Raw genomic sequence first — 17,580 nt, 5'->3', positions numbered from 1 at the left:
ATGTATATAATATTTTCATTAATTAATCTTAAAATATAAGAAAGTAAAATTGTTTTGTATCTATAAGTTATAATTAATAACTAAATAGTATATTTAGTTCAACAGAGTGATTATTTACAACAATCTTCATCTTAGTTTTTAAATATCTAAAATTCTAATAAACCTACGACTAACTTTAACTGGTGTAACATTTAATGATTATTATAGTTGTAAGCTTTTATACAAAACAAATTGAATGTAAGAATGCGAATTCTTAGTTTTGAAAAAAAAAAATAATACCATTAAAATAATTTTTATATTTCCAACTGGTTTAACGTTTAGGTTTAGAAGAACAAAATCTATTTGTGAATATGCTATAAAAACATGATTATTAATAAAACTCGAAATACATTTGTAATTTTTATTTACTATTAAAATTAAAATGAATTGCAATATTTATTTGGTTTTTATGAGAGTAGCTGTTATAATTATTTAATATGTGGAACATCATTAAGTTTTAATGTTGTTAAGTTTTTATTTTGAAAAATTATTGAATTATAGTTTTAATTCTAAATAGCTCTTTTATGTTATATATTATATTACACATATAAGTAATTAAGGCAGAATACATTTCAATTTGTAAGTAAAAGTTTTATAGTCGATTTACTTTTAATTATAATTAAGTTTTAAATTTATGATGTAAATCGGTACACATATTATAATAATATAGTTGATAAAATGTATTATTATAATGTCATGTACATTTTGAACTTATTATTTTATGATCATTGGTAAATTGTATGTAACTGCTATCTAAACATGTACGATAGGCGTCCTTGCGCAATTGAAAATCAAGCGCATGCGCCGAAGGGACACTGGGTGGTTCTGCTTTGAAAGGACTACTGAGTGTGTGCTATTCAGTCACGTTGCCGCGATGGTCTCGGCTACCCCTGTGCCGGTCAAAAAGCCAAATCGAGTACGTAATAAAAATGATTAAAAGAAAAATGGGAAAAAATAAATTTAATATAAATGCATTTTTCCTGCAGCATATAAAAACAAATACTATTCATTAAATGCATCGTATACTGTTTTCAGATAAAACGTTATTTTAACGTCGACTATCACTTATTGATATGTTGTTCACTGGCGATTGCCGTGTACGCGAATACTCTGAATGCTGGATTCGTGTACGACGACAAGTAAGACAATATGAATATTACTTTTTTTCTAGAATATTATACACTGTTGATTTATACATCGTAGGCTAATCATTACTAAGTGTAAAAAATATTCGTGTATAACGATTTGTGATAATTAAATTCTATGGTTTCTTTATTTTTAAATCTACAAGAATTGTTCTTAAATACATAGAATTATAAATTTATTTAAATAATGTATTACACAATAAAATATAAATAGTTTTATGATTAGCTAGGTACCTATAATAATTTAAATTACGGTCATTTTCTACTAAATATTATATAAAGTAGGTAAATTCACATTTTTAAACTCATAAAATTTAATTGGTTATAAGTAGTTATAAATACATTATAAACATAATTTATTATAATATTTAGACATTAAAAAATGATACCAATATCATATTAATAGATTGGTATTATTTTTATATTTTTATTTACTGAATAAATAAAAGATTATATAGCTACTTATATAACATAATATTTTTTTTAAGTGAACTTATTTTTCACTAAAAAATGAAAACCATTACTTTTTTGATATTTTTAAAAAATATATATTGTATAATGAATATAGAATAACAATTTAATTTGATAATACATTATTATCTAAGTAGGTTGGTATACCTACTTATATACTATACAATTAATTTAAGCATAGGATATTTTTTTTATCAGTCCCTAATATAATATAAAATACTATGCCCTTCAAATAAATGACACTAAATTTACTATTAAAATTAAAATAATATAGTCTTAATATAATGAAAGCGTCCACATTTATTCAGTGCTATATTATTTAATGATATATAGCTTTATTACGAAATCTGGAAGTCACATTATTATTTTAATACGTTTTAGAACAGATCTTCAATAAATATTCCTATATATATTTGGAGACAATTTCAAGAAAACAACGTTTTTGTACGTTTAAGCTATAGAAATATTTGTGGCATTAGTTATAGGATTTATGGTAAGTATACCACTGTGTGGTAACATGGTAATGGGAAAAAAAGCAATCGTGTAATTTTCGATTACGTTTTCATTTTTTTTTTGTGCTGTCCTTTTCCCGTTTAACTCGTTTTGTTTTTACCACTTTTTTATTTAAAAGTTTGGCGCACGTTACAGCATTATAATTTTATTGTAGTCAATGCAAAATTCCTAACCGTATAGCGGCAATTGCATTTGTCCTCTCGGCCACATATCGCATACAAATTGCCGCATTACAACGATAAAATCCCATAGACTAAACTAGACGATGATAATATGAAAATCAAATACGAAAATTATCCTAATTTTGACTCAACATCTTATTATAATAGTAATATTAGCTTTAAACCTGAATATCACGGTTTATTGAAGCTAAGAAACTATACGGTCTTATGTCTTTGATACTTTATACAGTTTAATAATAGGTACACTGGTTATTATATTTTATTAATGCTTTCTATGTATTTTGTAGATTTACCATGTATTAATACCTATAACACTTACCTATCATATATTTTATCTTTTTAATATATTATGTTATACCTTATTATAAAGGCATAATTTTTATAAACTTTCTATTTGATACTATAACTTACAAATTGTGTTATGTTAAAAATGTATGTAAGTATTACATGTTTTTACATTTAAACTAAATTCTTTAAGTTATTTTTTTTTTACAATATTAATTATCATTAATAATGTCATGTAGGATTTAAACTTTTAAAATAAAATGATTTGTGTTAAATACAGTACAAATAAAAATGCATACTCTTAATAAACTAATAAGTTTCACGTGTAGCAGTAGAATTATAATATTTACATACCTTTCAAAATTAAAAAAAACTATCTATATTTAATACAATAAATAATTTTAGAACCGATCACAAAAATGCATCAAGTTACGCAAATATAAATTTAATTAAATTAATCTTTTTTTTTTTAGTTTTCATGAAAAAACAAAACGTTATACTTGTTCTCAGTAAATATACAATGAAAAATTACCATTTTTTATTTTTATTATCCCTGTATAAATGTACATTATTTACTGTTATGGATCATCTATAATAATTTCTTGATAAAAATAAATAAAATGAATCATCTGATTTCAATAGGTTTAATCATTGAATTTTTTTCATAATGTAAAATGTTATTGTATTGATCTTTCGAAGCATTTTATGATTAACATAATTTATAATAGAACTTTTACTGACTAAATAAATTTAAATTGTGAATAGTACAATTTGAACTGTTTTGAATTAAAAAAAAAAAAAATATATAAATACAAATAAAGATAAAAATAGGTTAAATATAGGTTATCGAATTATTTATACGCGAATACAATTTTATATAATTTTATCATCCTTATTATATTTGCGAGAACACTATAAAAAAATAAGAAACTTTTACATCTTATAACTTAATATTAGGTAGTTTATAAATAAGTAATGCTTTATAATTTCATTGGAGAATTTTGTTTAAAAACTTTCTAGTCAGTTTCAGATATTTTTTATTCAGATGAATCTTATAAGTAATTTCAACAAATAAAAGTATCAACAATATTTATTCATTTTCCAGGTAACCCGAATAGTTATCTATGTAGTTAATAATTATGAAGGATGAATATTAAACTAAAACTTAATACTTCATCACTTCTTTGTTCCATCAATTTTAAATTATTTATATTCTATAAAACCATATCGTTATTAAATATATATATTATAAACCTATCTCATAAGAAAATGTATAAGATATAGGTAGTGGTTTTTAGGTATTTAATATAACTCATCAACTAGTTAGGTATCATATCATTGTTATTTGACGCCAACATCGTTGCAAAAAACCGAAGAATTTCGAACGCTGAAAACCAATCGAACGTTATACCCATGATATAATTTTTCTTGTGCAATAATGAGAAAGTATGTGCTTGGGCCTATCAAAAAGAAATGTGTAAACGTAAAGAAACGGCTTTCCCTCAATGAAAGCAATATTTTATTCCGCAGCTGGGTCCCCCGTTATTAAACGTCGGAGCGATTTAATGACAAATTAATGTACCACTCTCCCCCAACGTCAACCTATTGCACAGCTGCCTGGTGTATTTCTTTTTCTTATATTTGCCCGTATAGTTAATTGTTTTTTCCTCGTTTGTTTAAAACCCCGCGAGGCGTTGAGAATTAATGGCACGGGGAGCGCAGGGACAAAACAATACGAGACGGCGTGGCGGTGACGGTGACGGTTGTGAGACCAACGGGGAATATGATAGCGGAGGAACGATACGGAGAGGAATGGCCGAGGCGAAAAAGAATAGACGGGTAAAATAAATGAAAAAATGTCGGTATTAATTTTAATGAGCTCTAGGGATTTACTATTAAGCCTAATGAACAAAACAAGGGAAATGTAAAGGATTATCGAGACTCATTTAGACGTATTTTTTAGAAGTCTACACCCCCTAATAGCGGGTTACCGCCACTACCGCCGACTCTGCAGAAATAGGAAATTTCCATCAGTCAACAAGATGAATATTCGCGTTCCCACCGCGGACCGAGTTGGTTAGGAATAATAATAACAACAATGACAACTGCGACAACAATATAACAACAACACCGTGAAGTGCAATATATATAAATGTGTACAATGATAGCGACTGCTGAGACCGAGAAAATTGAACTTTTGATAAATCACTTTGGGAAGAGTATAATTTATATTATACGATACTTAATTGTACGCGGAAATTATATTTTCCGTCCTTCTCACTACGTCATAATAATATCGTCACCGCCGCCCGTGCGTCGCGATCAACACCGTGTTATTCAATTGTGTTGCATCGAGTCCGCGGCAGTTGTGGATGTTATCCGTGTCTTACTGTCTCTCTTTACGCGCGTGGCAAAGTGAATAATTCATGTAAAACGCTATTCGTTATAATACGCGTCTTGGGGTAATTGGCGTGCATTTTATGTACGCCCTGTGTCACGATATACACGCAAAAGCCCTCCGGCCGTTTAACGCCGCCACACTCAATTTCGTTTCTTTGTACTCGCTGTTTGTAATTACGTTTGTCGCATACCGCCGCCGCCGCACATCAAAATAAAATTCCTATGAACTTTTTTTGACAAAAAAAAAACTTTAAACTTCAAAAAAAAAACTTTTATTAGTCTAGTGTAGAGGTAAAATATATTTAAACCAAAACCAAAACCCTCTTATCCGGCCGACCGACACTTAATTTCGTCGAACGTATAGAACGCATTATTGTACTTCAATCGAAACCAAATGTGACAAATCATAGAAATATAACTCAACGTGTTTTTGGTTATTCTCCTCAAGCCGTTAATCTAATTTGATATTTACCGAAAAGTTTGTAGCACTAAAATGTCAACCATTGTTTTCCTTTATACGGTAATTAGCGTCGAAAACTTCCGTTGCCATGTTGGTATAGTGGTTTTTTACTCATTGATGTGTCGTTACAGAAGTTTTCAAACACTACTAAACTAAACACAAAAACATCTCGGTAACGTGATTTTCAACATTTTACCGAAAGTTGCTCTGACAGCTATTTCTCATTAATCTGCATTTCCATTATAAATGTATTTATTATTTTGACCGTTCGCACTTTGATGGTGTTAAGACTAATTAATTACTTGCCGCATTATGTCTTTTCTATATTTTCAAGAAACAAACTGTAAAATCATAATAAAATTAGGTATTTCAAATATTATTTCACATACTATGATAGTGACGTAAATATTTGTCATCTTCTGGAACAAATCTAAACAAAATATGTATAAAAAAACATTGTTATATTATTGAAATAATCTCATTTGGTGTTTGGATTTCATTGTGTTGAAATACCATTCATTTTGCTATGACGTTTTAATTTTTAATTTTATTTTGTTGCCGTTGTTGTATAGAAGCATTAAATAATTAATTTACATTTGAATTTTATTAAGTTACTTAATAATTAAGTGGATTGTCTCAAACTTTTACGGTGTTTATTTTAATATTAATTCAGTTGATTCTGCGATAAAATAATTGTTTTACTCCATAACTCTGGCCATAAAGTAAACAATCTTGTTTGTATTTTATGAGTGATCAGCGACTTACTAATATTTTAATACGGTTTTATAATATTTTAATAAAAATTTTAAATATTTTGATAAGTTCTGAACAGCATAAATTTCAATTTCAGTACAAAATTATATACATTCATTTATAATACAATAAAATTCATCATATTATCTCTAAAGTTTTAATATATAATTACTTTACCAGTTCGTTGCTAATAAAATAAATGATATACGTATGTCAATCAAACTGATTTATTTCCTTAAAATATTCATATCACCATACCAAATAGTTAGTTTAAAATAAATGTTTTTATGATATTTGGTAAATTTCTAAGTCACTTAGTGTTATGATGTACAGTTAACGAACAGAACATAATATTTTTTGACACACACTTAAATTTAGTTTTTAAATAAATACGAAATTTATTATATAAAATTTAAAATAAAGTCTTTATTTAATATGGTTAAGTTAAAATCATATTCATAAAAAAAAACTTCTAGTTTGTTTTTAAATCGTCTTATATTTATTACTATTTTATTGGCAATTAATAATAGTTATTTTTTTAGAATATCATGTTTATTGTGTTATAATTAATTATGACAACTTAATTTGATGCTTAAAATCTTAGTATAGGTTGTTAATTACTATTATATTTTACTTCTTTATATGCATATTGCATATTAGTGAAAACACTAACAGTTTAAACATAAATAATAATTATATATTTGAATGTCCCTTGAAAACCTATAATGCAATCCTAACATTTGTGTATTAACTAACGGTTATGATAGGTACGTGATCAAGATAATTTACTTTATTTACCTACTAAGAAAAACTATGAAAATACAAAACAGATAGTAAATTTGTGGCAAGCATTGTTGTGTGACTGTTTAAACTTGTTTGGTGATAAATGATTATTGAAAATTATAATGACCGCAAAAAGAGAAGACAACGTGCTAATGACAGAGTCCGCGTGAATGGTGTGGGCAGACAAATACAAAGTAAATCGCATTGTATCTCGTTATGAATATCATCATTTCTTTATGGTAATAGTATTCCTGTTTGTTATTCAAGACCAGCGGTTTCCGAACCACGTTATTATTATAAGATTTGTTCGTTGTGAGGATAGGGTGAAAGTGGAAAAAAAGGAAAAAGGATCGTTAACGAAGGGATTATTTTACTGGGCTCTACTGGCAGTCATTTCTCTTTGAAACTTTATTCTGTCTTTGATGTGAATATAAAAATGTATATAATACTCGTGCATACACTCGCACAGGTACATAATGCTCAGGAAATTATGTTGGTGAGTCGTTGGCCCTCATTCAAAATGTCGTAAAAGCTGCTCTTTTGCAAATACTTCCTTATAATAAATCTTTTTCTTGTATTTTTATTTTATTATTATTATTATATACAATTTTTTATGTATATATAATGTTTCTAATAAAATATTTCTGTGCTAAAGATGTTATCTTGTCGGTTCTGAAACCACGAAAACTCTTTGAAAACTTTGAATAGCAGCCTAACCTTCAATAAAAATTTAAATGTTGTGTTCATGATAAATAAATAATAATAACAAAAAGACCTAAAAAATTATACGCCAACTTTCGAATGTAATTTATATGCTGGTCGTGCATTTGATGACGGCGAGATAACTTACTATTTCGTAATACAATTTGAATAAACTTATTGCTGATAAGATTTCTTATCAAAAAAATAACAACTCTTGTGCAAATGGGAAATATATCTCTATTTTACATTATAGTATAAATTTACAATATTACAGAATACGAAGAAACTCGTATCATTTAATGATTTTACATTTAAATTATTCTCTTAGTGTTTTAAAATATTGTGTGACTTGTGCATTCAGAGTTCAAAAGTTGGGCAATGGTAATACTATACCTATATCTTATGAATTCGATTATGTTTATAAAGTAAAACTACTATTTGTATATACTCCCCGACAAAGATAACAGATGATAAGGATTGGAACTAAGATCCTAAATTCCGGAAGAAATACTATTACTTCCTTTTCGTTAAATGGTTTTTAAACCAGTATTTTTCTCTAAGGTTTTTATTTAAAAAAAAAAACCATTAAGTACGTAAAAACATAAAAACTTGGATTTAAAATCATATATCTTAATCTTTAATTGAAATAATACATTTTTGTTTATACTCTTACATATAATTTATATAATATTTAAAGTTACATTTTACAAGCTACAAGTTAATTTTTATTACTGATACGCCGATACGGTAGGTTGAACTATTTTTTACTAAAAATCAAATGGCACATATTATATTATAAAGTAATTTCTGTACCTAGTATTATTAGCTATTATTAACTACTATTATAAGTCAATAGCTACGTACTACAGAATTATGCAAATAGATTAGTGGTATAAACAGTTTAAGGGTTAAAATTTAACTTTTTAAAATGTTTGTATAAAACAAATAATAATGCGCGTACCTAATATAGTGGTGAAAAAGTTTCATAATCTTACGAATATATTAATTTTTTTTTCGATTAGAATAAAATAAGTTATGTCATTATATTTTGCTAACACTTTGAATAATATTCAAAATATTGAAATAATTTAATTTTTAGGTTTCAAAAGAATAACTTCTAAGAAACCTTGTACTGTTTAATACAAGTTTTATTCAATCCTTAGAGATTATCAAAAAAAAAAAAAAAGTACAAAATACAAAATAATTTAATAATTTAATAATTTGCAAAGTTTCAATGGAAAATAAAATTTATTTTGTCTTAAACTAATTTTATATAAAAATTCTTCCTTTTGTTTTTCTACTATTTTTTGGTTATTTAAAAAATATTTTAAAATTTAGAATTTTTAACTATGACTTTCCAAAAATATCAATTAGAAATCGTTTCTTACAATAGAATACTCTTAAAATTGAAATTTGAAGAATTTTTACTCCTCTAAAAAGTGATGAATAATAAAAATAAATTCACTTCATTCAATATATTAAACGTTCAAACAAAATAATGAAATATTGATGGTGATATATTTTTACCAACTAATGGATTGATTTGTATGATTTTTAGTCAAGCAATAATAGCAAACGAAGACATAAGATCGTCAACCTCGGGCTCGAACCTTTGGTGGAATGACTTTTGGGGCACGCCGATGGGTACGGGAAATTCACATGGATCGTATAGACCAATCACCGTTCTTACATACAGATTAAATTACAGGTAAACAATGTTTTCGTTTTTAAAAAATTATTGATTAATCGGGCTTTACTAAACTCTTTTAAATAATTAGAAACATATTCTAAGTTTTTGTCAATTCACATAAAAATGTTGATCCCGTAGTAAGTAACACGCGTATTTATAATATTTTAAGGACTTAGTAAGAGTAAACCGATTTTTTTAGAATTTAATATTCAAGATCAAAATCAATAGTTTGAAATAAAAATTTCTGTTGCATAAAAAATAATAATAAACCCGACTGTTGTATTATATTATGTTATTGCAGACTTTTATATTGTTCTTTATTAAAACACTTCGTTATATAATATATTAATCCAATCATTACTATCTAACCCACGCCAGCAATTCTATGTAGCGCACTTGGACAAAAATACCGTAACTGTAGAACACCAACATAACGTATAACGTAGGTAACTGTAAAAGTGTAAATGTAAAAATAAAAAATTCATTAAACGAAAAATGCTACTCACTTCACCCGCGGACTAGACCAATAATATACCTGTAATAATAATAAAAAAATACGTTCAATTATTTTTAACTTTTAATCGTTACGAGTTATGACCAAACGGTATTGATTTAGATAAACGAACAGCTACTAATTAATATCTAATTAATAACATTATTAAAACTTACGGAAACGTTACATAATACGAATTTCCGTACTATTATGTTATTATTATTATTATTATGACTTATGAGTGACGATTTAATGATGAGATGTAATGAGTATCGAAATACATTTTTGTCGCGTCACCACTTATTTATCGTACGACAGTACTGAATCGCATCTCAACAACCATTGTTATTGACGATTTTAATAGTATTTCGAAAATGCGTTTCGCAGGTTTTCGGGCCTGAAGGCCACGTCGTACCACGCTACTAACGTGGCGCTACACGGGCTGGCCACCGGCCTGGTGCTGTCCGTCGCTCGGACGGTGACGTGCCGGCGCGGCGCCCTGCTGTCCGCCGCCCTGTTCGCGGTGCACCCGGTGCACGCGGACGCCGTGGCCTCGGTGGTCGGCCGGGCCGACGTGCTGTCGTGCGTGTTCTTCTTGCTGTCGTTCCTGTGCTACGGCCGGCACGTGCGGGCCAGGGACGGCCACCGTGCCCATCACGGCCAACCGCAGCAAGGGCCCGGCTGCCGGCGGCCACAGCCGTGCTGCGCCAAAAGCGGCGCCGGACGTCCGGCGACCGCTTATCTGGTGTTTTGCGTGCTGTTCGCGCTCCTGTCCATGCTGTCCAAGGAAAACGGTATAACCGTTATGGCCGTGTGCATCGGATACGAACTCATGCTGAGGCTGAGGTCCATCAAGAAGTGGAACAAGGTGAGTGGCAAACAAAATGATGCATTATGATCTCACGCGTTATTTCTATTTATATAATATATTTACATATAATTAATACGACTGGTATTATAATATCAAAAGTGTATAATAACAACGAATGATTCAAAAATATGAAATTATAATCGCCAAAAGTATAAACGTAGTACAACGCTATAGTTGTAGTATAACGCTAAAAGTCGTAGGGAAAACGTATTTTATCTAATCAAAAAAAAAAAAAAAACTACTAATTTTGACCTGCAGTCATATTTATATGATATTAAAATCATTAAAATATACCTAATAAATAATAATAAAGTATAAATAAAGATCATAAAATAATTAATTGCTGATAAATAAAAATCTTTATAATTAATCGTACGCATATTTATGAAGATATAAACAGCAATATTTGGCTTGGTAAATTGAAATAATATTATCTAATAGGTAGGTACATGTGATGAGCGTTGGTTCGATTATGAATTTTCTTTAGTTATTTTAATATTACCCGAAGATTGTTCCCAAGCTGCAAATATTATTTATTTATTTATTTTTATTAAAATATTTATTTAACTTTTGGCGATTGTGAATTCTCATTATGTATTATCGTATTATTAGTTATACTATAGTATCATATATGTATCATATATGTACATATAAATAGTAATATCGATCGTCTGTCTGCCTAAATTCTTAACCATAATATATTAAATATACCATATACCCAGAAATCACCGTAAGCACTAATTGTTCTCGAAAGCTAGGTATGTGTTTAAAATTTGAAAACATTGGTGAAGTAGTATTATAATACTATATATTTGAAGTGGATATTCAAAAATCATATTTTGTACTCTGCCTACGGGAATCTGACATGCGATCGTATTTGATTCAGTAGTGCGTTTATTGCTGTTTGGAAGGAATATATTAGATTTTTGGAGAACCAATAAAAACAAGTGATACAAATATCTCTTATAAAATATTTCATAAAAAAATTCACATTGTCTCAATTTCTTTTATAAAGCCATATTTATAAAAAAAAATAATTTAGGAAACCTTAATCTACCAGCGTACTGATAATGCTAGTATAAAAAAATACTGGTCTTTTAACGTATTTTGAACAATAATTCTATAAATTATTTTAAAATTATTTGATAACCTAGTAGCCATTGGCAGGTATATACTCTTGTATATCTAAAAACCTAAATAAATTAAATGTTTTAGTTTGTGAATAATTACCTACCACGATATTCTTAAATTCTCATATCGAATTGCATAAAAATTGATTAATTTAATGGTTCACTAAAATGTAATGGACAAATCTTGACCTTCTAATTTATATTTAAAGAACAAATAGCTCACTATTAATTTAGTTCACTGAGCGTTCACCTCATTACTATCTAGTACCTATACATACTAAATTTTATCATGAATTATATCTTATCTATACCTCAATAAAAATAAAATAGATAGATACAAAAAAGATATTATAAAGTACAAGATCTGCATTAGCATTTAGAAAACTAATAAAAATAATATATTAATAAATCATAATATTTTCATAAACATATTGGTTTTTAATTTTCACAATGTTTGGTTTTAATTCTCCCGTGTAACTTATTATCATAATAATAGTAACTAAATAAATATTAGGTACACTTGATTACTCGAGTGTTTCATCACTAATCACAGTTATTGAGCGAGGCGTAATCAAACCATTCACAAATTTGACGAACATTAAATAATAAATAGTTACCAGAGATAATATCCAAAAAATCGAATGTTACGTGATTTTAGTTACGTTAAAATTAATAAACGATTTTCACTTGACAAGCGCATCATTAATTTACGTAATATTTGACCATGTGTGTAGGTCGTTAATTTAAATAACTTATTCTTGACAACAATACAATTTTCATAATTAAATTACTGGTATTACGTAAACACATACTGTAGGCACCTTTATAAAATTGGTCAATAGTCTTAATTAATGATGTATTTACAATCAATATTTAATAAAATGTTTACAGGGTACATTAAATATTAAAATGAGTCCAAATACGGTAATCGTAATTTAACAATTTAGTTTTATATATCATAAAAAATGTTCATAACAAAGTAGGTATATTCAATAAATATATCATATCTTTTTACAAAAAAATGTTATTCTAATATAGTTTAGTTATAATTTATAAATAACTAATAATAAACTAAAGAATACTAATAAAGTTTAATGAAATTGGCTATAAAGTTTAAATAATCAATAGTGAACATCTTTTGAATTATGACTGTCGTAAAAGACACTAGTTTGTGATTAGGTATAAGTTATTGAACAATAGTAATATGATTTTGGAATAAAAATATTTATTCATAGAACTATACTACTATCAGATTTATTCATTTTTAAAATATATTCTGTACCTATGGTATGTATCCTATAGTATATAATCATTATATTATATTATAATGGATATGTGTATGTGTGTATATAAAATATATATGAATACCTATTATTTCAAAATTTATGGATATTTTAAATGCCAGGAATTTTTCGTTTATAACAATGTTTTATTGTTTTTCATACATTAAATATAATATTATTCCGTTTCAAATATATATATATATTTATAATAATAATGTTGTTCTATGAAAATTAAAAGCAGGAATTTCAATCGATTCGTTTGATTCTCATCAACCCTGCGTTATTCATTATCGTTTTATTGTTCCCACTACTTATAATACAAGATTATGGAAAGGCACAAAATGACATCAATAATAATTGTATAATAAGGAATAATTGATTTCACATTTATCAGGTAAGACATAATAGGTAGTAAAGTATAATTCAGAATATTATTAATTACGAAAGTCTGAATCAGTTACTGGATAGAATAAAATATAATAATTGTTGTATAATTTTATAGCTTAAAAACAATTCATAAAAGCTGTAACATTAGGGAAATAAACATAATTTTTTAGTTTTTTCGACTTTGTTCTGATCAAAAACATCTTCCGCGTTTTCTTCCGGTTATTGTATTGCATATTTATTTGGACTTCATGCGTTTGTGTAAACTGTAAATATTTTAGCTTTTGTTACTTTAAACCAGTGGTATGAATTCTATACAATTATTGCTTTTTCGTCAATAACATTACTAACCCCGTATAGAGAAAATCGTCAAAATCACAGTGAAATTTTATGTCGACTTTTTGACAATATTTGGATACCAAAATTCAAATTCAGTCGTTTAATAATAAAAACCATGTATATAACCTACCTTGTATAAATATTGTAATAATATAATATTAATAACAAATCCTAAATACATACTATATAATAGACTTTGTGAATATAGTGCGTATAGTCCGGTACGGCGTGTATGCATATTATAATATTATAATACATAGGTGTATCGCGTACTGATGAGACGAATCCTCGGGATGCCGGAATAATAATGTGCGTCTAGTCGAACGTTACCTATTTATTCAATGCAAATTGTTTTCTACAGTCAATATAACCTAATGACGTAAAGGCATTGTTTACAGTATAGGTATTATAATACAGGTATCGTGTTTAATATTGACAAGTCCCCGTACAGGAACCTTTGAAATCCGGGTGGTATCAGTATACACATATACGATCCCCCCCTTCGACAATGTACGCTGAGAGGTCGGGGCATACACCACGTGTGTATTGTGTGTGTGCTATTATACACTCAGCGCTTTGTGCTTGTGTTTGTACACAATAGCTTCCGGTTATGAACTGCAGCAGTGACTGCTTGTTGGTCGGAGGATAGTATAACATTATTATACGTATAGTAACGCTGCGGGTCTATGGTATTATGTTATATCGCGTCGAAATTGCGCGTAAAAATATTAAATAATTACATCGTTGGCCTGCAATACGGCTTGGTATGGAGAAGGGACGGTCGTGTGGTTTGGCGCATTGGAAATTACAAAAAAAATTAAATTTATACATAATATATGTATATATTATGATAAAACCTAATCGAAAGTCTACCCGGCGTGTATAATTACGCATTGAATATCGCACACGAATCGAATAAATTAAAAACCGAACGCGACACACAGGCCCACGGTACATACCTATAATATTATATACGCGGAATAAAATCAAATCGGTGAATTACGTTCACGAATATCACGTTAACGTCGAGTCGTACACATTTACCCTAATGACGGGGTCGTCGTTTCATATTTTAGGATTATAAATTCCAAACCATCTCCGTTGTTTCGTGATCGAAATAATGAACGTCGAACGCACTCGAGAGGTTTTATTTATGTATACTTCCTATATATAGGTTATACATTATAATATTAAATATGGACAAAGCGCGATGGCGGCGATGACTGTGGTGTTGGCAGTGTCAATTTTATATTATTATTTATTATATATAATAGTATAGGTACGCAATATCATAATCATTATGCGTGATAATTTTTATTCGATTTCATAATGAATAATTCCAAATACAGGTATAATAGTGATAATGTCAACATCACTGCCATCGTCGCTTGCATCGACAAAGGTGGCTTATAAAATACCACCATTGCGTTTTAATAAGTTAATTAACTTAAGATTCATATATATATTATATATTAAAGACTATAGTAACAGTTATATGTATATCATGCAGACGGGCCGTGGCATACGAAAATAATATCACAAGATATCCTTAATTTATTATAATACTTAATAATATTATAACAATAAAATGCATGTAATAATGTACAGTACTTATGTCGTCAATTTTGAAAAGTTTTTTTTTTTTGCTACAAGTGTTAAATTCAAAATAAAAAAACATTTTATAAGTTACTTATAAATGTTATTAGATAATTTATGAATTTTTACTATGACTCTATATGATTTTTTTATAGGAATTAAAAAAAATAACTTAATATAATATGCCGTTATTGGCATTATAAAATATTTATTCGTAAACAGAAGAAAATGAGAAAATATGCAATGTATTTTAATTATTGAATACTCGCACATTAAGTACGCTTAAAAAATAAACAAAAAATATATTTAGTAAAAAATTAATAATTAAAATATTAATTTAACGAAAAGTGTTTCGGTCGAATAATCGTTTTATGCAAAATTTAATTTCGAGTAAATCATTGTAACATTGTTTTCATTTACCGTTTATTCCGTCAGAAAGGAATTCTTCATTCGAAAATTTGTGCTTGTGTGTTGTTGTTTCTTGTCAAATGAAACAACACCATTAACTCGTCGAAACAAGGCGTCCGACAAAAGAAAACGGAACAGGGGTGGAAAAAAACAATTCGATCAAAAGCCATTATAGTCACGCGTTCGCAATTCACCTACACTGTCAAACAGTCGCGGATGGTATGCGCTGCAGATTCGATTAGGAACTTTGCCAGTGCATATTAAACGGATATTTCTCTCGTTTTGAAAACACCGTCACACCAAGGGCAATATAAAAAGTCACTCGTCCGTCCACCCCTCTGGGACTACCCACGTGCGTGTAAAAAAATGTCGAGTGTAAATGTTTCTTAACACGGGTTTTTTTTTTCGACGCATAATCGAATAGGCTTGTAACGCGATATCGCACGCTTTAATATTCGAGTGTAAAGGCAAACAAGAAAAACCAATAAGCAAGTTAAACACAATTTGAAGCCACCACCTGATGGTTGTTTACGGATGCTTTTCAACCATGTAACGACTTTTAAACGAGTTGTTACAAAGTGAAGTTACTTTAAAATCAGCATTACGCCCGCTTACCTACCGCTCTATATTTTTATTAAAACAATTGTATACGTGGAATCCGTATCTATGGTAATGAGAGCGTTTCCCGAGTGCCGCCACCACCGCCACCACCGCCCCCAGCTGCTGTATATATATATTATGGCTATGTAAATTATGATTGTACACAATATTTCAATATCGGGGATTACACTCCAGAGCCGTTGCTTTTTGAATTCAAACTATCGTTTTAATTTTCATTATTATTATTATTATTACTACTATTACATTTCTTTTAATTGATGGTATATATTAAATCAATTATTATTTAATAAATAATTCATGGCAGTACTCGATCGACTTGATGTCTGATAGAAAATACGAATCAAATAAAGGTACACATATCGGAGTTATATTATTACAAGCTTCGATACACATGACTAACATAGAGTATATAAAAATTCACTGCACGTGTTGTTTTGAAATTGTACAAACGACTCAAACGTGAAAATTGTTTATTTTTTTTTTCTTTTGTATTTCTATTATTTGTCTTGTTTCGTCTGTTCGTTTGTTTTACTAGATTTAGCCGATGGCTACAAGAAGCGGGGTAGCCTCGTAATGGAGTCTGTTATTGACAGATAACTTTCACGATTGAAAAGTGAGTGTCCCGGACGTTCGTTTTTGTTTCCCAACACATGTCAGCCAAGTACTCCTTACCACCCACCGCGTGTCCCAATATTGGAATGAAAATTATTCTTTAAGAGTAGTCCCCTATAATTTATCTTTTCCATCGACATAAAATTGTCCAAGTCTATCTCTACTCTGAATTTAACACATACTGTATGTATACTTATACTTATATAGTATTTATACCTATACCTTCTAACATTTATTCTAGTGAAATTTCAAGTATTTTTTGTTGTAGATAGATATATACAATATACAATATATAAATTAAATCACTTTTATTCTGTACTCTTTCAACGGGTTTTTCAAGTATATTTAAAATTTAATTTGAAAGTTATTTTTATAAGTGTATTTATAATTAAAAACTTCAAATAAAAAAATTAAACACAG

The 17,580-nt window shown here is 28.4% G+C and overlaps 1 protein-coding gene across 2 annotated transcripts in view; it reads left to right on the top strand.

Annotated features, from left to right (window-relative positions):
- The first annotated feature begins 809 nt into the window (after positions 1-809).
- Positions 810-17,580, top strand: part of LOC114122990 (protein O-mannosyl-transferase TMTC2-like) — a 77,121-nt gene continuing 60,350 nt past the window's right edge. The window contains exons 1-4 of one of the 2 annotated variants that reach the window (XM_050202997.1): positions 810-955; positions 1,075-1,178; positions 9,292-9,441; positions 10,304-10,784. In XM_050202997.1, coding sequence (XP_050058954.1) covers positions 839-955; positions 1,075-1,178; positions 9,292-9,441; positions 10,304-10,784 — 852 coding nt within the window. In that variant the 5' untranslated portion in view covers positions 810-838. Of the gene's footprint in view, positions 956-1,074; positions 1,179-4,345; positions 4,475-9,291; positions 9,442-10,303; positions 10,785-17,580 lie in introns of those variants that run through there. The other variant, XM_050202998.1, reaches the window with a different exon arrangement.

This window comes from Aphis gossypii, chromosome 3 (assembly GCF_020184175.1).
Source record: "Aphis gossypii isolate Hap1 chromosome 3, ASM2018417v2, whole genome shotgun sequence".
In the NCBI taxonomy this organism is placed as follows: Eukaryota; Metazoa; Arthropoda; class Insecta; order Hemiptera; family Aphididae; genus Aphis; species Aphis gossypii.
This window is presented reverse-complemented; position numbering and strand designations above follow the sequence as displayed.